The 24,790-nt window shown below is 56.4% G+C and overlaps 1 protein-coding gene across 1 annotated transcript in view; it reads right to left on the bottom strand.

The window, feature by feature from the left end:
• Nucleotides 1-18,931, bottom strand: part of NCS1 (neuronal calcium sensor 1) — a 62,791-nt gene extending 43,860 nt beyond the window's left edge. The window contains exon 1 of the mRNA XM_036856296.1: nt 18,466-18,931. Coding sequence (XP_036712191.1) covers nt 18,466-18,529 — 64 coding nt within the window. The 5' untranslated portion in view covers nt 18,530-18,931. The remainder of the gene's footprint in view (nt 1-18,465) is intronic.
• Between the last annotated feature and the right edge of the window lie 5,859 nt (nt 18,932-24,790).

The raw sequence follows: 24,790 nt of genomic DNA, 5'->3' as shown, positions 1-24,790 counted from the left end.
TTTCCCACCCACAGGGGCCTGCCACACTGAAGGCTGGGTGAGAGGAGAGCTGCCCCCTCTAATCCCCCAGGAGCCACAAGCTCCCCAGCCCCAAATCACTCCCCACCCCCAGCTGTAACAGACCCATGGGCCACAGCCCCTGAGGTCAGCCAGCACTCTCGGAGCAGCTTCCAGCAGCCCGTGGAAATGCACTGGTGCCCCTGGGAGGGGCAGGGGACTTCGGGCTGCCTGCCATGGCCACGCTGCTTCCCCTCTCTGGAGGCTCCTGAGACTTCCAGGCTCCCACGAAGTGACCTGCGGGCAGCAAGTCAATGATGATGGAGACCCACAGGCCCCGAGCCCAGGGAGCAGCCCATGGACACCATGAGGGGCGGTATGGAGACTGGAGGGTGGGCACCCGCCCTGGGCCAGATAACCTGGGCTGGGTCCCAGATGCACTAACACGGCGGGTGACCTTGGACGGGGCTGGCAGGCTCACGTGTAAAAGAGTCCTCCGGCAGAGCCGCCGCAGATCAGATGTAACGTGGTAACACGCACGGGAGCCCGAGTGCCACGGTCACCGTCGCTGTGATGACCGTCCCACGCCTCTGCCGGGGAGGGAAGAGAGCGGACCCAGCGCCCTCCACCCCGCCCCATGCCTGTTTCCCATAAATGCCCAGCTGCAGGGGAGCTGGGCCCCAGGGCCGGCCTGAGTTTCATCAGAAAGGAGGCCTGGCCTCCTGCCCAGAATCCCGGGCAGTCTGGGCTGCGCTGGGCGCTGCGGGAGCCCCTCGCCCTGACCCAGAAGAAGCGAGGTGCCCAGAGCCCCAAACCCTACAGCCCTCCCCTTGGGGTGGCAGTGGCCCAGCCTCCCTGGCTCACTATTTCCACCCTCGTTGGCTGAGCGCCGGCTGGTGGGGGCCCCGCCTGCCTCGCTCACCCTGCACCCTTCTGTGCAGGCTCGCCCGCCAGGACCCAGGACACCAGATTGCCATCCACGGGTAGATAAGGACCGGACCTGTGAGCCACCACTACAGCTGCCAGCCCTGCACCCAGCCCTTCATACACGAGATTCCGGAGACCCTCACAAAGCGCCCAGGGTCCCGGGGTACAGAGGGAACCACGTCCACAAGCACCCAGCTGACCAGGCTCTGACCGCCTCCCGGGCCCTGCTCCTTACACCCTCACGGTGCCCCCATCCCCTGCACTAAGAGGGGCCAGGGCACTGGGGTGGCAGGAGGATGGCTGAGGAGCTCTGGGGCTATTTCATCTGCAGAAGAGCCCCCTGGGGGTCTGGGGGAAGCTTCAGGCCCATAAGGCCTGACTTCAGGAACCTGGAGTGGATGGTGGGTCCCTGACCACAGAGGGTGGGTTCGGGCTGGGACTGGGCCAGCTGAGCCCCCGGCTCCTGGGACCTGCTCTTCGCCACCCTGAGCTCAGGCCTGGTGGACCTGACCGTGGCCCAAAGAACCTGGGCTCTCTCCCACTGTTGGCCTTTGCAGAGAAGGGTCCACCCACCGTGTGGTTGCTGTGTGTCCCCGGTCAATGCACTCCCCTCTCTGAGCCATCGTTTCCTCCTCCATCACAGGGCTGCCGTCAGAGCCAACAAGAGGAGGTTGAAAGCGTTGAGCCCAGCACGTGGCAAGTGCTCCACACGGAGACATGGGCTATCATGACGACAGTTACGGCATTAGAATTAAATGGCAGGGGTCTCACCGCCACTGGGGCAGCAGCGGGACAAGTGGCTGGTGGCGCCAGGCTGTGGGACCCGTGCTAAGTTAGGAAACTTTCCAGGACACAGAGAGGAGCCAAGCCCTCAAGGGAACACAGGTGTGAGAAGCTGCTCAGAGCCACTCAAATCCCAGTTCAAATCTCCTGTATCCCACTTGGCCCCTCAGGATCCTCCCTGAGGCCCAGACTACTCCACTGGCTGAGCTTTTGGGCTGCATCAGCCCTTCTGCTGAGAGGTGGGGGGTCCCCAACAGCCCACTTCACTGATGAAGAAACTGAGGCTTCACTGAGAGGCAAAGGCACTCATCCCAGGTCACATGGTCAGTGGCAGAGGAGTGGAGGTGGGAGCTCAGGTCCATCTGACTCTGGAGCCCAAACTCAAGAAGGCTTTAGCCTGGCGATGGTCATCCCCAAGAAGAGGGTCGCACACGAAGCACCCCTAAGCCATGGCAAGCCCTCGCCGAGCACCTGCTGCGGGCCAGGCACTGGGGTGCGTGAGACTTGGGGAGCAGCCGGCTCCTGCCCATCAAAGTGCCCCTTGGCGGTACCTCCACTGGAGAGCCAGGCCCCTGGGCTCCATCTTTCTCCTGGATGCTGTGACCCTTCTCACTTTCAGATTTACCAAATAGAGCTTGAATCTTTGTGATTCATTTCCCACTCCAAGCCTCGGTTTTCTCATCTGACAAATGGGGTAAGAATGTTCACTATGGGCCTTCCCTGGTGGCACAGTGGTTAAGAATCCACCTGCCAATGCAGGGGACACAAGTTCAAGCCCTGGTCTGGGAAGATCCCACATGCCATGGAACAACTAAGCCCGTGCGTCACAACTACTGAGCCTGGGCTCCAGAGCCCACGAGCCGCAACTACTGAGTCCGCGTGCTGCAACTACCGAAGCCCATGCGCCTAGAGCCCGTGCTCCGCAACAAGAGAAGCCACTGCAATGAGAAGCCCATGCACCGCAATGAAGAACAGCCCCCGCTCGCCACAACTAGAGAAAGCCCGCACGCAGCAATGAAGACCCAACGCAGCCAAAAATAAATTAAAAAAAAAAAAAAAAATGTTCACTCTGACAAGCTCACAGGTAGCTGAAATCGCTTGGTCCCTGGAGCAGGGCCATGTGGTAGAAGAGTCCAAGGGCTCCCCAAAGGTGCCCTCCCCAGACCCCCTGAAGGGAGGAGGCCAGGGCCCCTGCCCCCGGGAGTGAGAGGCAGAGTCTAGGCAACCACCGAAACAAGGTGTAGTTCAAATCTTGTGTTTTAGCTCAAATATTTCTGCAGATTTTGCATTCTATTCCATCATTTATAGACGTTTGTTTTACTTTAAAGTTACAAAATGCATTGATTTTAATTTCTATGTAAGTTAAATAACTTTTGCCGAAATGTTCTCAAGTAAAACCGCAGGAAGATGTCATTCGTCTTGTGGTTTCCAGGAATAGCAAGACGAAAGAGCTGCCATTTACTAGGCGTGACTGTTTGCGTCCTAGACTAGGCACTTCGCACGCCTGAATCTCATTCAGTGCCCGAACCATGCTGTGAGGCAAGGATTTTGATTATCCCATTATACAGATCAGGAAACTGAGGCCCTTAGAGCTGAAGCCGCTTGCCCAAGGACCAAAGTCAGTCTGCAGTGGAGCTGGGACCAGAATCAGGGTCTGGGTGACTGCAGAGCTTGTGCAGAAGTGCAGTGTTTAAAACGTCACACAAAAACATTCTGAGAATAACCTTCTTTAACGTCCTGCCTGCTTCCTGAACTTCGTTGTCTGGTCCCACTGAATCTTTGGTTTCTCTGAATCCCCAACAAAGGGCCACCGGGGCTCCGAAGCAAAGGTCCTCAATATTTGCTGATCTATTAACAACTTGCTTTGACTAACTGGGGGTTCAAATTCCAGCTCTCCCATGTCCTGGCTGTGTGACCTTGGACAAGTCAGTTAACCTCTCTGAACCTCGTCAGGAAACTGAGGATGATAAAACCTACCATAGCTGTATACATAGAGAAAAGACTAGAAGGAACAGGTGAAAATGTTAACGACAGTGATGTCAGAGAAACAGTACAAGGAGTGGTTTTGTTCTCATCTTTGTGACGGCCTGGATTTTCCAATTCCGTCCTTCCCCCATCATTGGGGGCTCCATGGGCAGGATCTGGGTCTGCCTACATCACAGCCACAGAACAGCGTCTGGTACACAGTAGGTGCTCAGTGTGTACTCATTCTTATAGAATGCACGTGTTATGCTTGATTTAGGTGGGTAAGTTGGAAAGTAGACATGCCTACTTTAGTTTTCTAAAACTCATTTATTCCTGGCTAATAAATGGACTTGCCCTGGTGGCTACACATGGGCTCTCTCTCTCACACACACTCACACACACACACACACACACACACACACACACACACACACACCCCAAGGTAAGACTCCAACTACTCCCCGGTTCAAGCCATCTCTACTGCCAGACTCTGAATCTTCCAGAAGAGTGGTGAGTCCTGAAGGAAGTGAGCCACACCTTCTGCTTCCTTTGAGACCTTGGGAAACGGTCAGCATGTGGGATTTTCTCAGGACTCCTGGTGGAGGACCTCTCAAACATTTCAGAGCCGAGCCGAGCCGAGCCGAGTGCTCAGGGATTCGGTTCAGCCCAATTTCATGAACATTTTCCAAGCACCTGCCAAGGTCAGAGGCTGTGGGAGGCCCTGAGGCACCTGGTCAACAGGAAAGGTCTTTTTCTGCATTGAGTCATTCTTTAGCCCCTGTGTGACCTGGAGAAACTGAGTTCACCTCTTTGAGCCTCAGTTTCCTCACCTGTAAAATGGGGATGGTGTTGGTGACAATACCTTCTTTCCAGGGTGGTTAGAAGGAACAAATGGGATTTTTCACCCCTTCATTCATCCAACAATTAATTTCTGAGCACTCAAATGGGCCAGGGAACACAGCAGTGACCCAGACCCCGACCCCTGTCCTCCGAGGCCCTGATGTAACAGTAGATGCGGACCTACAGCACACGACCACACAGCTGTCTAATTATCTGCCGTGATAAGAAGGGAAAGTGTAAAGCTGGAACCCGACCCAAGCAGGGGGTCAGGGAGTGCTCCCTGGGGACGGGGCGCTTAGGCTGACACATAAAGGACGATCAGACTTCAGCAGGCAAAGAGAAAGGGCTTTCCAGCAAGGGGGGTGGGGCGCAATGTCCAAAACCCAGAGACGGTACAGAGAATGGTGAGGCCAGGGGACCACCAGAAGCCACATCTCTCTGGAACAAATCACTAGCCAGAGGAAGCGCCGTGTGGAGCTTCCTCTGGCTACGGGGACAGAGCACAGCAAAGGGCTCCAAGATATTAACAATTGCTACTATTATTAGCAAAGGTGTCACAGCACCCAAAGACGACGCAGGATGACCAGGGCCAATAACGTGAGCACCTGGGAGGGGAGGGGGCTACAGGAAGCCATGGACAGTTGCCTTCCTCCTACCCACCCCGTCCTGGGGCATGTGGCATTTGCCTCCCCCCACCCATAGCCCCCACTTCCTTGCTTCATCCCCAGCCCTGGGAGGGGGTGGGACACGCTGGGCTGGCCTTCATCACAGCTCAGGCACGAGCCGATCAGCCACCGTCCTTAAGGTCACAACCACTACAGCAAGGAAACCTCAGAATGGGGGTGGCGGAGGGGCACTCAGAGCCGGGGAAAGGGCACACAGTCCCCCACACGGGGAGAGACCCAGGGAACTCTGACAAGGACACAGACGAATAAGCAGGGGCTGTACCTGGAATGGGAACCAGGCAGTGAGGGGTCATCAGGACCCAGTCCCACCCCACCGCCGGCATCCCTCCCTTCCCCTTCCCGCCCAGGATGCGGCAGATCCCCTCCTGAGAGTAACCAGCCGGCCAGGGCCTGCACCTGAGCCGAGATGGGGCGGAATGACTCCAGCGGGGGGCCCAGGGGGTTCCGGGGCACAAATCCCAGGGCACCTGGTCCGGGAGGGTGGAGCTCCAGGTGCCCCAGGGCGGCAGCACTGCGGGGGCCGGCTCCAGCTCTGGCCATTTAAGAGCCCAGGGCAGAGGCCAGCCCGGACCCACCCTCTGTGGGCAGGCACAGAAGTGACTCTTTGCGGTCCCTGTCCTGGTCCTGGGCAGCAGGAGGAGCCCCCCCGGCACTGGGACCCCAAGAGAGGCACAGCCGCACACCCATCAGCCTGGCCAGAGCCCACCAGAGGCTGGACCCTGACCCGGACCCAGAACGCCCACTGGTGCCTCCTTCGCCCAAGGAGGGCCCTGTCTCCCCTAGTGGGCCCTGTGACCTTGCCTGTTTCCCAAGACTAGCCCCATCAGTGTGCCCTCCGGGTGGGGCCCTCCCTGCTGGTCAGCCGGCCCCTCCGAGGGGCTACCCCGCTAGGCCTCCGGCTCACCGTGCATCCCCTCTACACTCCCGCCCCCGCTCCGGGTTTCCAGGGCCTCAGAGTTGCAACCTTGAGGCCTCCAGACCCGGAACACACTGTTCCTTCTGTCTGAAACACTCTCAACATCTCGCATAAACCCTCCCCCGCCCCCAAAACCTCTCTGTGCCTTCTCAACTCCTACTTCTCCCTCAGGTAGGGCTGCCAAATTTAGCAAATAAAAATACAGGATGTCCAGTGAAATTCGAATTTCACATAAACAATGAATAACTGTTTAATATGTCTGGCAGCCCTACCCTTGGGTCTCCGCTGAAACACAGCCTCTTCCAAGAAGCCCTCCCAGGCGCACCACAGAACCGGTGGGCTCCCGTAGCGTTGTGCAACGCTCTGTCATTTCCTCACCAAGCTGTGAATGCCACGAGGGCCAGAAATCCATCCATCCAATGTGCCTCGTGTCCTGGCACCCACGGGACCTGGCAGGAGACAGCTCTTCCACAAACAGTTTCTGCATCAGGCAGTGAGGGGTGGCAGAGCGGTCCGGGGATGCCCTCGGCCAGACTCGCCCACACGGGTACACAGGGCCTCCAGCTGTGAGAGAATGGGTCTCCTTCCCCAAGATGCGCCCAGAATGCTTCTCATGACCACTCACCCCCCTCCACGGAGCCAGAGCGGAGGAAACACGAATCAAGGTGAGAGCAGCTAGCAGGCTCTCTCCTGTATTTTGACGGCCACTGTTGGTTTTAATTAAGATCCCGTCCTGCTCAGGCCCAGCAAGGGCCTCATCATAGGCAGTCTGGAAACAATAATCACCCAACGTGGCCGTGTAGGCTACCGAGCCACGGAGGGTGGCAGGGCGACGGGTGCCGGGGGGCAGGAGCCCTGCCAGCACAGGCTTTGAGCTCGTCTAGCTCCTTGCCTGCCCAGCACATACACCATATATTTTTGAACAGAAGGGAAGCGTTTGCTTTTTCCCCCACGGTGCCAAAAATAGCCCCATCTCTTGCCTTTGAACAGGAATCTTTTGGTTCCTACAAAGAGAAAGGAGCAGGAGGGGCCTGGGAGGAGGGGCCAAGCTGGCTGGCTGGACCCCTCCTCAGCTCCCCAGCCCCAGAAGGTGAGAGAGGCTGGGGTCTTTGCTAAGCCTCACCTGCTGAGGCCCAGCCTCCCAGAACCTGACTTCTGAGGACCGCCCCGCCCCCCGCAGATGTGTTTAAGCCCCTCATCACCCAGGCCAGGAGGTAGGAGGAGGACAGACAAATGGAAAGCAAAGACCCGAGATGGATGAGAAGAAACGTCGTTTAGGGACTTCCTTGGTGGCGTTAAGACTCCGCGCTTCCACTGCCAGGGACGCAGGTCCGATCCCTGGTCGGGGAACTAAGATCCCACATGCCACGTGGCCAAAAAAAAAAAAAGAAAGAAAGAAAAGAAATGTTGTTCATTCATTAGCTTGTTTGTTTATGGATTTGTTTTTTCCTTCATTCCAACAAATGTGCTCCAGGCTCTGTCCTAGGAGCAGGGATGCAGCAGTGAACCGTGAAACCAGACACGCCCCACCCTCACGGCACTCACAGCCGAACGGCAAGAAGGTGGGTTAAACAGGTCCTCACCACCAGGTCTGCGGCGGGCACTGGCTGGGCCCAGGGCACCTCCATGGAAGGGGACGTTGGGGCCTGATGCAAGCTGAGTGTGGGCCGGGGTGGGTCCTGCTCAGGGTCAGAGGAACGAGGCAAACAGAAGGTCAGATGGAAGGCGGTCTCAGCTGCCCCTCGCCCAGGTGAGGACCCTCATTTCTCCCGCAGCAGGCCCGCAGGAGGCGTTTTCCCATTTTATGTATGAGGCCACCAGGACTCAGAGGAGCGATTTCAAGAGCCTAGCATGTGCCAGGCCCTTTTGCCAATATTTTCACACTCATTCCATCCACCATCCTGGGAGGCGGGGTTAGCACCATCTGCCCATTTTACAGATGAAGTGAGGAAGCTCAATAGGAAAGGGCTTGGCCAAAATCCCAGAGCTGATGAGAGGAGCTGGGCTCTGTACCCAGGCCCAGCTGGTCCCTGAGGAGGAATTCCTGACACTACCAGCAAGCCATCTCAGCTGCCGTCCCCCTCCCCCCAGTTCCCTAGAAGAGAAAGCAGGGGTTCAGGGTAGGAAGTGATCACAGGGCTGGGAAGTGGAGAACAGGGGATTTGAACCTAGCTCTGTCTGCCTCCAAATCCAGGGTCCTTTCTGGTTCCCACAGCAGTTTCTTACTTCCAAAAAAAAAAAAAAAAGAGGCCACTTCCTGTCCCCAAAAGGCCAGAGCAGTGGGGGAGCTGGTGGAGCCTGGAGAAAGAGAGAATGGCGCTCTGAGCCCACTTCCTAGCTGAAAACCCAAGCCTGAAATAAAAAATGCAGAGTGCTATTTCTGCCTTGGGTTAAACATTCCTCAAAGCCACATTCCTCCGCTCTCCTCCTTCTCCCCTGCTCTCCTCCTTCTCCCCTGCTCTCCTCCTTCTCCCCTGCTCTCCTCCTTCTCCACTCTCCTCCTTCTCCCCTGCTCTCCTCCTTCTCCCCTGCTCTCCTCCTTCTCCCCTGCTCTCCTCCTTCTCCCCTGCCAGGGAATCCGGAGCACGGTGGTCTGGATGCCCTGGCAGCTTCCTGGGGCCCCTCATGAGACCAGGAGTGCCAGGGCCAGCAGCTGCCCTGAACCCATCCTGGGCACCCCCAACCCAGGCTCCCTTGGTGGGGAGCACAGCCTCCTAGAGGGCACCGTCAGGGTTCCCTGGGGCTGAGAAAAGGTGACATCCATATCACTGAGAGTGGGACAGACGGGGATACTGAGACCCTGAGAGGCGCAGCCACAGCAAATTGGGCTGGAACCAGGACCCCAGACTCTTAGCTCTCTGGCAATTCCCCACCCCCATCAGATTGCAGGTCAGGGACACAGGTGGGCCCCGCCCCGGTCAGCAGAGAAGCAAAACAAAGCAACACATGGACAAGCACTTTGGAAAGCCCAAGCCTTACCCAGAGGCATTCCCAGGCCTGCACCGTGCGCAGCTCCCGGCTGGGCACTGAACAAACGCCCAAATCCACCAGATGTGTCCCTACCCTCAGGGTGCCTGCAGTCCCCCAGGACACTGCTACCAGACCTCCAGCCCCCCAGGTCCTCTCTGTCACTGTGCCTCTGAGCCCCGCATGGCACCCGTGAGGACTCAGTCTCTCCCTTGTCCAACCGACACTTCCTGAGGCGCCCAGGCCACGCCAGGCACGGGCAGGGCAGGATGGCCGGGGCACTCTGGGCCTCCACGGCCTCATCCTCGGGCTGCACCTTAGCACCCAAGGCTCCCCCCCACCCCCGGATGGGGCAAAGGCTGAGAAAGCCTCAGAGGCCTGGGTGCGGCCCAGCCCGCTGTACACTCCTAGTGATGCTACCGGGACTTGTCACGACCCTCCTCCTGTCACCTTACTGAAGGCCTCGACTCTGCCTCCATCCCAGAGGAAGCCAAGTGAGGCTGCCCCCAGTCCCCCGCAGGAATCAGAACAGCAAGACCAGTAGAGCTGGGGATTCCCTGGCGGCCCAGTGGCTAGGACTCCGCACTTTCACTGCCGAGGACTCGGGTTCAATCCCTGGTCGGGGAACTAAGACCCTGCGAGCTGCAACGGCGTGGCCAAAAAAAGAAAAAAAAAAAAAAAAAAAGACCAGTAGGGCTGTGTGTTCCCAGCTGGAAGGATCCTACCACCCCACCATCCAACCTCACATCCGGCCCAGGAATCCAGGACGCCTGGCAGTGTCTGACACTCCAGCAGTTGCTTGAATGCCTCCAGTGATGGGACACTCACTACTCTTGGCAGCAGCTCTAAGGTTACAAGGTTCACAGAGGCCATGGGAGGCGGGCACGGGGTGGGAAGGGCATGGCTTTGGCAAGACAAAGGTCTAAGCCTGAGCCCCAGCTTGGCCACTGACTGGGTGGGAGGCCTTGGGCACGTCCCTGAACCTGCCCAGGCCTCCTTTGCTTCATCTGTAAAATGGGCATAATAGTTCCTCCTCCCAGGGCTGTGGTGAGAACACAGGAGGGAAAATCTGTACTCAACACTCCTGGCACCGAGTGCCCACTTGGTAAACAAGAGCCACCATCACTGTCACTCCTCCCAGTGACATTTCCCCACTGCTCGAGGGCAGAGGGGCTCCCAGAGACCATCGAGGCCAGGGCAGAAGGGGCGAGGTGTGGCAGCCACGTCACCTGGCCCCAGGGCAGGCAGCTGAGCAATCAGCCTCTGATCCAGGGCCCGGCCTGTCTGTGCCTCCCACCTGAGTGCCCCTTGCACACCTACATTACAACCTGCTCAGACCTGCCCTCACACTCACCAACGTGCCGCTCATTCCTGACACATGCCACGACCCCGTCTCTCACACTCGGATCGTGCCCACGTGAGCCAGGGCTGCACACCCACACTCACTCACGCTCACCCGCACACCTGCACCGAAGCTTCTCGGCACCCCCCACCTGCACGGGGCCCCTCATCACAGCCCAGGGTCAACTTCCCCCGCACCACTCACCAGATGTGTGGCCCTGAGCCGGTGCCGGTCCCCTCTGAGCCTCAGTTTCCTCACCTGTAAAGTGGGGACCATGCACGGCTCCTGGGAGGAGTGGGTGACGAACACATCAACGCGGAGCTGGGCTGGCGTGCTTAATGCCAGACTCCGGCCGAGGCGACAGCCTCTGATCCTTACTCGTTGCTGGTTACGGGGTCTCCATCACCACTGATGAGCTACGGGGAGCACCCACGCCACCAAATTCAGTGTCTCTGCTGTTTCCAACCTCGCACGCAACAGCCCCGTGTTATGAGGGTATTATGATCTCCAAGTCACAGATGAGAAAACTGAGGCATCAAGAGACGAAAGACTTGCCTGTGGCTGAGCCAGCCAGGGAGTCCAAGTCATCAGACAGCGGAGCCCGAGCACGTTCCGTCCCTGGGGCCCAGGAGGAACCGCCCCACGGAAGTCTCACCATCTGGCAATCTGAATATTGTACAGAGCGGGAAAGCGAGGCCCAGGGGGGACTAGTGATTCTAAGGTCACCGTCCAGGCTGCAGTGCTTCTGGGACAGAACCCCAAGCAGGTGTGTCTCCAGTCCTCCAGGCCCGCGTCCACGCAGGATCCTAAAACCCAGCACTCTGGAGCCGGCCCGCCCTCCCCAGCTCCCAGAACAATCCAGCTAGCAGCCAGGCCAAACACAGAAGCCGTCTGCATTTACCATTCACTCCCAATTCAGCCGAGGGCCCGTGACAGCTCACCCTGTTACCTCCCAGGGGGGTGGCCGTGAACGGTCCCCTGACTCTGACGGCCAAGCAGCCCCATTCCTGTGAGGACATTTACTGAGCACTTACTAGGTGTCGGTCCCTGTGTCTGCCAATGGCACACACCTGGCACCCAGAGCTCAGCAGGGTGAGGGGCTCCCCAGGGTCACATGGCTGGCAAGCTGGCCCTTGAGCCCTCACCACTCTGCTGTCCCACCCCCGGCCGGGAACCTGACCCCAATTTCACATTACCTGGAAACTTGGCATGTTAATTTATGACGATCTCTGCCGTGGTAGATAGACCACTTGTGCAAAATGTTTCATCTCATAATGACAGTAAGGAGGAACCTCTTTTTAATTTATACTGTTTTTATTTTTCCTTAGTTGAGAGCAAGAGAGATTTAGGACAAGATGAACCCTATCAGCTTCAATGAAGAAAGCCAGACATCCTCATCTCCACCCCAGCAGCCAACCCATCACGGTACCATGGGAGGCACCCGACAGGAGTCAACCTGTCCCGTGTATTTGCCATGTGACCCTGGGAGAGATACTTCACCTCTCTGGTACTCGACTGGTCCATTAGTAAAACGAGGACTTTGGACTACATGACCCCAAAGTCTCCTCTAGCTCAAAGATTCCAGGATTTTATTTCATACTAATCAGAGAAATGAATATTGAAACAGTGAGCTACTCTTTTCTTCCTCATCAAGTTGGCAATTATTAAGAAAAACAATAACACTCAGTGCTGGCAAGGATGCAGGGAAATAAGCACTCTCTCATCCACTTTTGCTGAAAATATAAATGGGAACACACTTTGTGGAGAGCAATTGAACAATTTTTCAATCAAAAGCCTTTTAAGATGTTCCCAGCCTTTAATACCACAACTTCATTTGGGGAAATTTACCTTCAAGAATAGACATGTGCAGGGGCTTCCCTGGTGGCGCAGTGGTTGAGAATCTGCCTGCCAATGCAGGGGACACGGGTTCGAGCCCTGGTCTGGGAGGATCTCACGTGCCGCGGAGCAACTGGGCCCATGAGCCACAGTTGCTGAGCCTGCGCGTCTGGAGCCTGTGCTCCGCAATGGGAGAGGCCACAATGGTGAGAGGCCCGCACACCGCGATGAAGAGTGGCCCCCGCTTGCCGCAACTAGAGAAAGCCCTCGCACAGAAACGAAGACCCAACACAACCATAAATAAATAAATAAATAAATAAAAATTTAAAAAAAGAAGAAGAAGAGACATGTGCAAAGATTTACTACAAAAAAAAAAAAAAAAAAAAAGATTTACTACAAAGATGTTCATGCCGAGATTTAGTACAAAGATGATTCTCAAGCACTGTTTATATTGGGGAGAAAAAAAAACAACCTAAATGTCCAATGGCCAGGGATTAAATAAAATACATTGCATTCACATGATGCACCATTAAAAAATCATGGGCAAACGTTCACAGTTGTCAGATTTTGAAAAGTTAAAAAGTATATAATCCCAAATTTACAAGGTAATGAAACTTATGTACCAAGTCCTATTGAGTCTTCCTCCTAAATATATGTAGGATCTGTCCTTGACGCCACCCCCAGTGATACCCCCAATTTATCACCATGATCACCCGGCCTTGATTCCAACCCCCTCCATACTTGGGACTACATGCTAAAAGGATATCCAGACCCAAATCTAACGTCTCCACCACCTCCATCCACAGACAGCCCCCCCCGGCCCCGCCCATCTCGGAAAATGTCCAAAACCCTTCCTACGGCCTCTGGGGCCCTTGGTGAGGGATGGCGTGAGCCCAGTGCGCTGGCCGGCTGCATCTGCCCCAGAGGGGCTCAGGCCTGGCCTTGGGAGCAGAGGAGTCTGGGCCCAATCCCAAGGCCGCGGCCAGGAGGAAGGGCTCTCACCTGACACTGTGAGATGTGACATGCCAGAAGTCTCTAGGGTGGGGATGGGGGTGGATGGAGCTGAAGGGTGCAGAAAGAGCCAGAAGAGGTGTTTGGAGGAGGCCTGGGCTCTGGGCCCCGGGGGAGTCCCTGCCCCTCTCTGACCTCTGCTTCTCTCAACAAGGGGGGCTGTAAACCAGTGGGCCCGTCCTGCTCTGGAGGACAGAGGACTTGCCTCTGAGGATCAGCTGCCACCGGGAGAGGTTTAAAGGGTCTCCCCCAGAACCAGGCACCATGCTAAACCCTTCAAGTGCGCTGATTCCTCCCACCTCTGGGGCCCCCGTGATGCCTGTTTTCCAGAGGAGGAAAGTGAAGCTCCATGAGACGGGGCTTGCCCACGGAAAGGGCCAGAACCCCAGCGCATCTGGTCCCCGGGGTCTACTTCCCTCCCTGAGACTCTGTGGCTAAACAGCGCCCCCTCCCCTTCTGGCTCACACTCGGACCTCCAAGCCCTCTCCCCTTTAGATCCACAGAGTCACGTGGGCAGGTACTGCAGATGAGCAAACTGGTGCTCAGAGAGGGTAAGCAACTTGCCCAAGGTCACAGAGCCCGAGTGAGGACCCAGCCCATTCTCCAGGATACTGAGTTTACAACAGGCTTGATATTTCTTGCCCAACCCAGCTCTAACAGTCTAACCTCGGTTCCTCCTGCTGCTGCTCTGTTTAGCCTTCAGTGGAGTCGGGGAGCGGCCTCCTTGGTCTCACCCGCTTGCACACAGGATGCAGAGGGATCGCAGAAGCCGCCTCCCTCCCTCAGGGCCTTCCCTCTCCTGGGTGGCTTATCCCTTGTCCGGCTGTGGGGCCCTCCACACCCCAACTCGCTCATTTATCTTAAGATGGGTGCCAGATACTGCCTCCCCCCAAGGCAACGTCTTGCCCTCCCTGGTCGAGCAGAGTTGGGTAGGGGAAGCACCAATCAGGGAGTATTCCTTATCCTATAGGAAGGGACCCTCATGGGCCCCTTCCCAAAGCCAGAGAGATTGGTGACATCCAGCATCTCCCAACCAGACTCCTGGGGGTCCCCTTCTCTGCTCTGGGCCGCAGACGCTTTAGCTGCTGGCTACCCTGACCACCCCCCAACCAGATGCTCCTCCCTCCACCATTCTGGCATCAGGGGAAGGGCCGAAGAGACCCAAGGTTGGCAAGCAAGGTCAAGGCAGAGCCTGCACTGACCAAGAGCAGCAGGGAGGAGGTGACCTCCTCTGAGTTTTGGAAGGAGGCTCCGTGGGGAGAGCCGTGAGCACCACGGGGAGAGAATAAGGGGGAGAGAGGGTGGAGGTTTCTGCCTCTTGGGGCTGGCTGGCTTGGCCCAGAAGTCTTTAAACGGATGCAGCTCAGACCACGACAAATGGCTTGAGCCCCACAAGCTCGGTTTTCCGGATGACCTGGCTACTTTCCACCTGAGGGCAGGAATTACATCTCTCTCGTTCACATCTCCATCTCTGTGCCCAGGACAGAGTGAGCACAGTGAAGGGCAAGTCAGGGCAGCCTCAAAATTAACAAGTGGGATGGGGGTGGGGGAGAGACTGCAGCAGGTAAAACAAGAACCTGCTAAGATTCGGGCAAACCAAAAGTCCCATCTTTCCATGCCTCCTGAGTGCCAGGCACAAAGACCAGGGCCGTAGGAAGGTTCCTTCATGGGGAGATGAACTTTGCTCACAAGATATATTTACGACCAGTTCGGGATGAAGCCGAATTGTGTAGTCAAAACAACGTGTTAATAACGATCGCTAACACGCATCCTTGCATCCTTGACAAGTGTGTGTCACGCATCAGGAACCTCTTACCATACGCCTTATACTCTGCTGTATGTGAATCATCTTGTTGCCTCCTTACATGCCCTTGGAGTCACGGACCATGAGCACACCCATTTTGCAGATGAGGAAACTGAGGCTCAGTTAGGTGAAGGGCTGGCCTGTCCCACAGCCTGGGCACACAGGGATGACAATATCCTCACCAACAAACTGCACAAAAGTGGGCCAGACCTCACAGAAACCGGGCTGCTGGCCACACCGAGCACTGCTTGAAGATTCCCGGCTGGGCGGGGCCTCCACCTCTCGCAAACCTCCTGCTGCCCCTGGATGTGAACTGTGCCGGGGAGGGTGAGGATTGGGTTACGGGGCGCTGATGACTTACAAAATCTTTTCTGCAGGGGAGGGAAAAAAATCTGCTCTGCAGTGTTAAGGCTGAATGACAGAGAGGTTTAGCTAGGCTGAATCCAGATATGCCTAGGGAGGGCCACACGGTTGGAGCTCTGAGAACTCCTCCTGCTTCCTCACACACACAGATCACCAAGACAGTCTTTTCCAGAGAGCACGAGACTCACCACCAAGGATGGCGGCCAGCACTGACTTGGGCATGAACATCTGGGGCTCCCCTCTGGGCCCCCCTCGGCGTTGTGGCTGGTTGTGGGATGCCGAGGTGGCCTAGGCCACCGGGGGATGATTACACATGCCAGGACTCCCAGAACCAGTTGTGGGTCTTCAACTGGGACTCCTCAGAACCAAGGTCTGCATGACAGACACTCGTTAAGGATACAAATTCTTGGGCCCGGCCCAGACTCTAAGAATCGGAAATCTGGGAGGGCGACCAGACCCAGGCACCTTGGTGTTTAACGGACCCTCCAGGAGATTCTGACATTTGAGAGTCCTTCCTAAGCGCTCCTCTCTTGACCCCGTACAACACACAGAACCCCTTGAACAAAGAGCTGACGGCTTCACGCCCCGGCCAAAGGAGGCCCATCTGGGGCCTTAGAACAGGCTCAAGGCTTTTCCTGCTGTTCCTGCCGGGAGACTTTTCATTCAACAGATACCTGTGGCCCTACTAAGTGCCAACGCAACCCGACAGGGAAGGGCCTGCCCTGAGGGAGCCGACATCAGCAAGGGAGATAGAAAGGAGTCCCATGAGCCCACCACGACCTCCATCAGCCCAAACCCAATAAGAGCCCTAGAGGAAAAGTACCCGGCTCACTCTCTCCCTCATCGAAACTGTTCCAGGTCTCCAAAGGCCTTTTAAAATAGCCCGGCCCAGCCCAGCACCATGGGCCTGATTCCTAACAAGGCCTTGTTGACTCATCTTCTCCCAAAGTTGACAGATCTGCCCAGAGAGAGGGCGATGGACAAAATGACCGCCCCAGGTGCCTTCCCAACCCAGAGGCCACCATCATGGGCTTAGAAATCGGAAAGGGACACACAGAAGAAAAGCCCCTCCGGATTTCTCAGCGTGAGCTCTGAGGTCTCTCAAGGGGCTTAACTTGGGGGCCAGACAGGCCTGAGTTCGAGTCCTGGCGCCGCCTGCTGACGGGCCCTGGGATCTTGGGTCCCGGAATTACTGTGAGGATTGAACGCGTTAGGGAGGCAAGGAGCTTGGTGCGTGATGTGCTCCAGAAGCAGGAAACCTGGCTTCACTCAGCTCGCAGGTGATGGAGACACCCCGGTGCTGCCCAAGCTCACCCCTCCTTTGAAACCCACTGGACCCTCTGCCTCCCCAAGCCCAGGGGCCCGGGAAGCCCCGTGTGCAGCCTGCCTGCTGACAGCGACGGGCCGCAGCTGGACAGAGCCTGAAGGAAGGCCCAGCAAATCTCACAAAACAGCAGCCAAACTGGGAAGGGCCACCTACCCACCTTGGAAAGAAGGTAAGAGCAGCAAGGACGGAGTCTCTGGTCCTCAGGGCCTCAGCCCTTCAAGGAGCAGCTGCTGGGATGTGAGCGCCTTGCTGCAGAATTCCACTGGAGAGGGGCCAGTACCTCCCAGTGGGCTAGCACCCACTCAGGAAAGGCCCCTTCAATCCCAGCACATGGGGGCGAGGGGCATGGAGCTGAAGTGTGGGCTTGGACAGACCTGCAAACGTGCCCAGAAGACCAATGGAGTGGGGGGAGGGGCGAGCAGAGGTTGTGCAATGCACCATCGCAAGCTGCCTCCCAAGCCTCCATCAACGCGTGGAGGCGGCGGTCGATCTGCCTCCGTCCAGGGAGGGCACAGAGCGGCTGGACCCACGCAGCCGCCCAGGTACGGGCTCAGAATCCCAGCCCAAGCCCAGAGCCCCTGCCCCGTTCCAAGTCAGATCCCCAGGCAGAAGCCCTTCCAGACCACTCAGCGGTCCTCCTCCGATCCCCCAAAAGAAAGACCCTAAAAGAAAGACCGTGTGGTCAGGACCCAGTGCCATTAACCCTTGGCATGCTGGGACATCTCCAAGAGGCTTGCAGGGAAGGGAGAAGTCTGGTACAGAGAAACTGGAGAGGTGAGGTGACCGGAGAGTTGCGAAGTTGGGCACGTGGAGAGAGACACACTGGGACAAATCTAGAGAAATCTGAAATTGACAGACCCTCCTCTCAGGGGTGCCCCAGACGGTTAAAAGATGAGATGGACCAGATCACCCAGGGCTGTAGAAACCCATTTGCCAGCTTGGCAGATACAGATAGAAGCTGGGAAGGTGCAATCAGGGCCAGAGGAGAATTCAGCCTATAAACCCTGCAGCCAAGAGGGCGCCCAGGACCCTTCACCGCTGCCGCTGCCATGAGCTCTCTGACAAGTCTCGTCACCCCACCACACATGATCAGGGCCAGCGAGGGGGCGACAGGCCAACCTCGCAGCAGCAGCGGCGGCGGCGGCGGCGGCGGCGGCGGCGGCGGCGGCGGCGGCGGCGGCGGCGGCGGCGGCAGCGGCAGTGGCGGCGGCATCGTGATGCATGAATCACCCGCCCCGCTGCGCTCGTGCCAGTCGGCTCCGCGCAGCCGGAGCCACCTCGCAAGCAGGCGCCCCCTCTCCGCCCCTCGCCCTTGCACACTCCTGCCCTTTTGGACAGCTCTGCAGGGAGGGGGGCCGGGGGGGGGCGCTGGGGGCTTCCCTCGGGGCCCGGGGGTGGCCCCGCGCACGCGGACAGGCGGCACACGTCCCGGGCGCGCGTGGTTGGGGGGGTGTCCTAGAACAATAGGGCCAGGTGTAGGGCTGGGGGCGCGGCCGGGAGCTTCCGAGGGGCCCGGGGCGGGTGCAGGGCAGCGGATGGCCGAGGCAGGCTGGCGGCGTCGTGGGGAGCGGAGAGCGGGCCCCGAGCGGACGCGGGGCGGGGGGTGGGGTGGGGGTGGTGACCGCGCGTGGGGGGAGGGGCGCGAGGGGGCGGAGGCAGCGCCCGGGAGCGCTGGGCGGGGGTCCCGGCGCGCGCACTCACAGTAGGTTTTCCTGGTCAGCTCCTCCACAACTTCAGGCTTCAACTTGCTGTTGGATTTCCCCATCCTCGGCGGCCGCGGCCCCCGCGCCCCGGGCCGGACCCCGTCGGGGCGCCCAGCGGGAGTGGCTGGGCCGGGGCGGGGTGCGCGGGGGGCCGGCGGGCCGGGCCGCGCCTTTGTTTGCAGCTCGCGGCGAGGGGCCCGGGGCGCGGGGCAGCCGCTGGGCAGGCCGGGCCGTCCGGCCGCCGCCCTCTCCGGGCGCCGCGGCGCGGAGCTGCGCTGGGCTGGGCGCCGACGCGGCCGCGGTGTCGCCGCGGTCGTCCCTGGTTACTGAGCTCCGCGGCACATGCTCGCTGCTGCGCTCCCTCTCGCCGCCGCCCCTGCGCTCCCCGCCTCCCGCCTCCCGCCCGCACCGGCGCGCCAGGGGTGGACCCGGAGCCGCCACTCAGCGCCCGGCGCCACCTCCCGCCCCGCACCCGCCCGGCCGGGCCTGCGCCCGCGGAACGGCGACCCCGCGAGCGCCAAGCCAAGCTCGCAGAGGGGCGCCCCCGGCCTCATCGGTCCCCGGGCGGGAGGGCGAGGTCACCCCCTCCACCTCCCTCGCGGCGACCCGCGGCGCTCCGGCCCCCCCCCCTAGGGCGGAGCCGGGCGGGGGAGGGCCCGGAAGATCTGACGTGAATGAGGCTGAGGCTCGGCTTGGCGAAATTCATTCATTCGACACGGATTTCTTGGGCGCTGGGGAAGCCAGGGAGCAGGCCAGGCGCGGTCCCAGCCCTGATGGGGCGGGGGCGGGAGGGGAGGACACGGCTCTGCAGGATGTCACATGTGGTGGCGGGGGGTGGGGCGTGGGGGGGGGGGAAGGGGGGGCACCTACCGCGGCCTGGGGAAGGTGACCTCCAAGCCCGGGGGGAGGGAGGGAGGGTGGTTGGGAACGTGTTCAAGGCCCAGAAAACCTGGAGGAGGGAAGGAGGCCTGAACCCCAGGGAGAGCTCCTCTCCGTGCACGGGACTCCACGCACAGCCCGGGGTATGATGTGAGGCCAGAGAGAAGGGCAAGGACCAGTGGGGACAGGCCTGCGCTCGCCCCAAGGAGCTGGGCCTCTGCGATTTAAGCAAGGAGGTAACAGGGTCAGATCTGCTTTCTCTGCTTCTCTGGCCTCAGTGTGGAGGGGTGCTCTGGGCAGGAGCCGTGGCCCAGACCAGTGGCCAGGGCTCCACCTGGATGGACAGAGGCAAGGGATGGGGGGTGGGGTAAGTGTATGGTGAGGGAGAGAGTCTACATGGGCTTCCAGGGCCACCCCATCTCCAATGTGAACATGTTGGGACCTCTTCTGTCCCCCTCTGAGCTTTATCGTTTTTCTCTTTAGCAACTATCACAGATTTCTTTTTTTTTAATTTAATTTTATTTATTTTTTTATACAGCAGGTTCTTATTAGTCATCCATTTTATACACATCAGTGTATACATGTCAATCCCAATCGCCCAATTCATCCCACCACCATCCCTACCCCCCGCGGCTTTCCCCTCTTGGTGTCCATACGTTTGTTCTCTACATCAGTGTCTCAACTTCTGCCCTGCAAACCGGTTCATCTGTACCATTTTTCTAGGTTCCACATACATGCGTTAATATACGATATTTGTTTTTCTCTTTCTGACTTACTTCACTCTGTATGACAGTCTCTAGATCCATCCACGTCTCAACAAATGACCCAATTTCGTTCCTTTTTATGGCTGAGTAATATTCCATTGTATATATGTACCACATCTTCTTTATCCATTCGTCTGTCAATGGGCATTTAGGTTGCTTCCATGACCTGGCTATTGTAAATAGTGCTGCAATGAACATTGGGGTGCATGTGTCTTTTTGAATTATGGTTTTCACCCACTTCAGACCTAGGGACACATACAGACTGAAAGTGAGGGGATGGAAAAAGGTATTCCATGCAAATGGAAATCAAAAGAAAGCTGAGTAGCAATACTCATATCAGATAAAATAGACTTTAAAATAAAGAATGTTACAAGAGACACTGGGAGAATGGGTTCCATTTGCTACCGTGGGGAGTGGCCAGGTTTGCAGGCGGAAAGAGCAGGAGTCCCGTTGTGGACGTGTGAGGTATGGGAGGCTTATTAGACATCCAAGTGGAGATGCCGAACAGGCAGGTAATACAGGCGCTTGGAGTTCATGGACAGGTCCAGGCTGCAGGGATCAGCTGGGGAGTCATCCTGGCAGAGATGGAATTTAAAGCCCTGCGACAGGATAAGGTCACTAAGGGAGCGTATAGATATACAGGAGCTGGTCAGACAAGGCTGGGCAGAGTGTTCCAGGCCCCCATGACGTGGGGAGAGCATGTGGGAAGGTGCTGGGCCTTGGGGCCAGCCTTACCCTCTTTCCTGACCTGGATTTCAGCCCAAAGGGTCCCTGCCAACATCCAAATACCTTATCCCGAGCCACCCCGGACTAAGCACTCAGATCCACTCTCTGATGCCCGGGTCGTTCTGAGAGCACTGGTTCTGGGTCTTTCTGCCACAAGAGTTTGGTGTTTAAGGTGAAGGAAAACGTGCAGCCAGGCTTCAAGCCAGGGTTTCACGACTAGATTCCCACTTTCAGAGGCCCTTTCTGGCTGCTGTGGATTGGAGGGGACAGAGTGGAAACCCAGAGGCCGGTGAAAAACCAGGGAGTTTGAATGGCAACTGATTAGATGGGGGTTAGGGGGATGAGAGAGAGGAAGGGACGTAAAGGATCCCTGGTGGAGGGGGTAGAGGGGAAGGGGAGAGCCCGGCAAGGAGCAGGTCATAAACCAGTGCACACAGAATAATCGAATTAGCTCCATATACCTATGTAGAAAGCAGTCTGAAGGGTATACCTCCAGGGTGTTACAGCAATTGCTACCAGTATATGTAGGATTATGTCATTTTATTTTCTTCTCTCATCTGTATTTTTCCTTGTGTTTTAAAAAATTGGGATGGGACTTCCTTGGCGGTCCTATGGTTAGGACTCAGTGCTTTCACTGCCGTGGCCCCGGGTTCAATCCCTGAACGGAGAACTAAGATCCAGCAAGCCGCTCAGCGGAAAAAAAAAAAAAAAAATTGGGATGTAATTCACATAACATAAATTTACCATTTTAAAGTATATAATTCAGTAGTTTTAGTACATTCACTAGGTTCTGCAGCCATTATCACTACCTAATTCCAGAATCTCCTCTGTGTCTTATATAGACTGTTTTCTACAACTAAATGCATTGCTTTTGAGTAAGAAAAATGTTTGATAAATCATTTTGCTCAGCTGCCGGTAGCCCCAGGAATACACCTTCCTGAGTCAGCTGCTAGAGCTTGTGGATGACCTGGACACCCAGCCCCTTTCCAGACGTGGTGAATCTGAAGGAGGTGGCATCATGGCCTGGGAATCTGCATTTTAACACAGCATCTGGTCCCCCTCTCTGGCCTTTCAGCTGAGAGTCCCATCCCTTGTGTTATAAGCTCACCTGGAAGAGTGACCCCAGACGCTTGCTTGGTAGTTCTTCCAGAAAGCTCGTGGGAGGTGGGGGGAGAAATGACACACATGTGGTGGGCAGAGTCTGGATTAAAGATTCCCCCAGGTCACTGCATCCTGGGTGTCGGTTACCTCTTCTGCCTGATCAACAGCTCCATCCTGATCTCTTCCAAGTCTCAGCCCACGTATCCAGTGCCTTATGGGGTGTGTCCATTTGGACGTCCCACTAGCATCTCAGACTCATCACGACAGAAACATAACTTATCACCTCCCTCCCAAAAAGAATCTTCTCCCCTTGGGCAAATGGCGCCCCCCCATACTCAGTGGCTCCAGCCAGAAATCTGAATCATCTTAGGCTCCTCCCTCTCCCCAGGAATCCCCCTCTCTAGATCCATCAACCTGGTCCACTGGATTTCACTGCCTAAATAGCCCTCAAGGCGTAAGGCTTTTCTCCACTCCTCCCCACCCCACAACAGGTCTAATCCAGCCACTGCCCTTTCTCAAAGCCACCGTCTCCTGCCTCATCTCTTGGTCCCCCTAACAAGTTGTTACCCCGCTGGGGCTGCCCTCCCACCGCCTCCCACACTGCAGTGACCGCCTAGACCTTCAAGCTCCAACACGGAAACCCCTCCCACACCTGCAGCCACTGAGCACCTGAGACGTGGCCGATCCGATGGAGACGTGCTCTCTGCACAAAGTACACACTGGATTTCGAAGGGTCATACAAAATAAAAAGAATGAAAACTATCTCATTAATATATTTGATTACACATTGAACCGATAATATTTTGGCTATAATGGGTGAAATATACTATTAAAATTAATTCCATCTGTTTCTTTTAGTTTTTTATAAATGAACCTACTAGAAAATATAAACTTCCACCTGTGGCCACATTCTATTCCTAACAGACAGTGCTGTCTTGGACGTCCCTTCTAGTCTCCATTTAAGCATCACCTCCACAGAGCCTTCCCGGGGTCCCACAGGTGACCTCATGCCCCCCTAGTGTGCACCTACGCCCAACAGCACCTGGTCCTGGGGTTTGCAGCACTTTATGTGATTTAAGGAGGTGTGTCCCAAGGAAGTCCTTTCCGTTCCATCGTTCCATCGGTCAGGTGGATGCGAATGGGGGCTGCCCAGGTACAGCCAGCTGCTAGGAGTGGGGGGAGGGGTGTGCTGGAATTTGGCCCAGTGTGGGGAGGAGGAGGAGGGGACCCACTGAATCCCCAGCGTGGAGCATGCATCCTGAGGCCCAGGTTCAGGCCTCGTTCTGTTCCTCATGCACTGTGTAGCTTTGGGCAAATCATTTCCCATCTCATGGACGAATCTGGTCTTCGCATGAGGGGAGGGTTTATAAGCATCAAGAAGGCTGGGCACAAGCGCACGACAAACAGTTAACATCTTTAACCTATTAAGAGCTTTCTAAGCTAATAAGCAAACGGTGAGCCCTCAATAGAAAATGGGGAAAGGACTCAAGGAGGTGATACTGGAGCAAATGCAAGCCTCCCGTCAGCACAAAAGCTGTCCCTGACAACTCATCAGAGGAGCACAGAAAAAAGAGTCAGTGACCATAACCCAGTGTTGGCAAAGAAGTGAGAAAATGGGCAACCAGCCACTGCCAGGCAGGTTGAGTTGGTACAACCTTTCTGAAGAACATTTTGGCAGTAAATATCCATATTCTCTGACTCAGCAATTCCACTTCTAGGAAATTATCCGAAGCCAACAATTGGAGCTCTATACAAGTGTTTAGCTTCAAGGACGTTACTGTAGCAGCACTTATAACAACAACAACAAAAATGGAAACAACCTACATATCCAAAACCGAGGGATTCCATTATCCATACCGTGGAATCCTGTCCAACAGTATTAAATTATAGCATGGACAGAAATCTACTTACATGAGACAGATCCGTTAACAGCACAAAAAAAAAGTTTCAAAAATCCTAGGATGATGCCAACTGTGGGATGAAAAAGAAATCCATGTTCTTCATTGTGTGTGTGTGTGTTTTTTTGGCCACACCGTGCGGCATGCAGGATCTTAGTTCCCAGACCAGGGATAGAACCCGTGCCCCCTGCAGTGGAGGCACAGAGTCTTAACCACTGGACCGCCAGGGAAGTCCCTGTGTTTTTTAATTAAGTAGTTTTTAATCATATTTTTTCTCCAAATTATAAAAAGATTATCAAAAGTATATAATCCAGTATCTCCTGAAGAAAAACCAGTCTCAGTGGTACACATGTCCTGTGGGGAAAAGGGTTCCCTGGTCAAATGCTTTGGGGGGATATCCCGTCTAAGAGTCAGGCACATTAGCATACTAGTAAAGGCTCTGAGAAATCCTGCAGGAAAGAAATTTGTTTTATTTCAGTATTTCTACTCTTGTTTTTTCCTTAACTCCAGATAGCATTTGAAGAACTGATGTCCTGTGGAATACACAAACATGAGGAACCCACTGTTTTATGGGTTCTCCCGTGGGAGAAATGATGTAATGAAGAGGTGAAATGGATGGAGGCGAAGCATTGAGTCTTTAGTTGTCATAGTCACAGGGTCGGCACTGCTAGAGAGAGCCCACCCAGCGGCCAGCTGCCTCCCCATCTCAGACGTCCTGCAGGTACCTGGCCCACAGTGGGAGGTGCATGACCATAGGCTGGGTCCAGCTGAGCTGATTCACCCTGTCGCCAAAACATGCTGCAGTGGGTTGCCAACTCCAGCCCGTGGGCAGTGGCTGCCGGAGCGTTGCGTTGGGCAGGGGCTTGGCTGGAGAGAGTGGCATGAGCCACTGCGCTGTGGGTCATGGTCATCACGGAGGAAGAGGCAGCACTGTGTATCTCCGTGTTCCCTTGGG

The sequence above is a fragment of the Balaenoptera musculus genome, chromosome 6, assembly GCF_009873245.2.
Source record: "Balaenoptera musculus isolate JJ_BM4_2016_0621 chromosome 6, mBalMus1.pri.v3, whole genome shotgun sequence".
In the NCBI taxonomy this organism is placed as follows: Eukaryota; Metazoa; Chordata; class Mammalia; order Artiodactyla; family Balaenopteridae; genus Balaenoptera; species Balaenoptera musculus.
The sequence above is the reverse complement of the archived record's forward strand: the minus strand, read 5'-3'. Positions and strand labels throughout refer to the sequence as shown.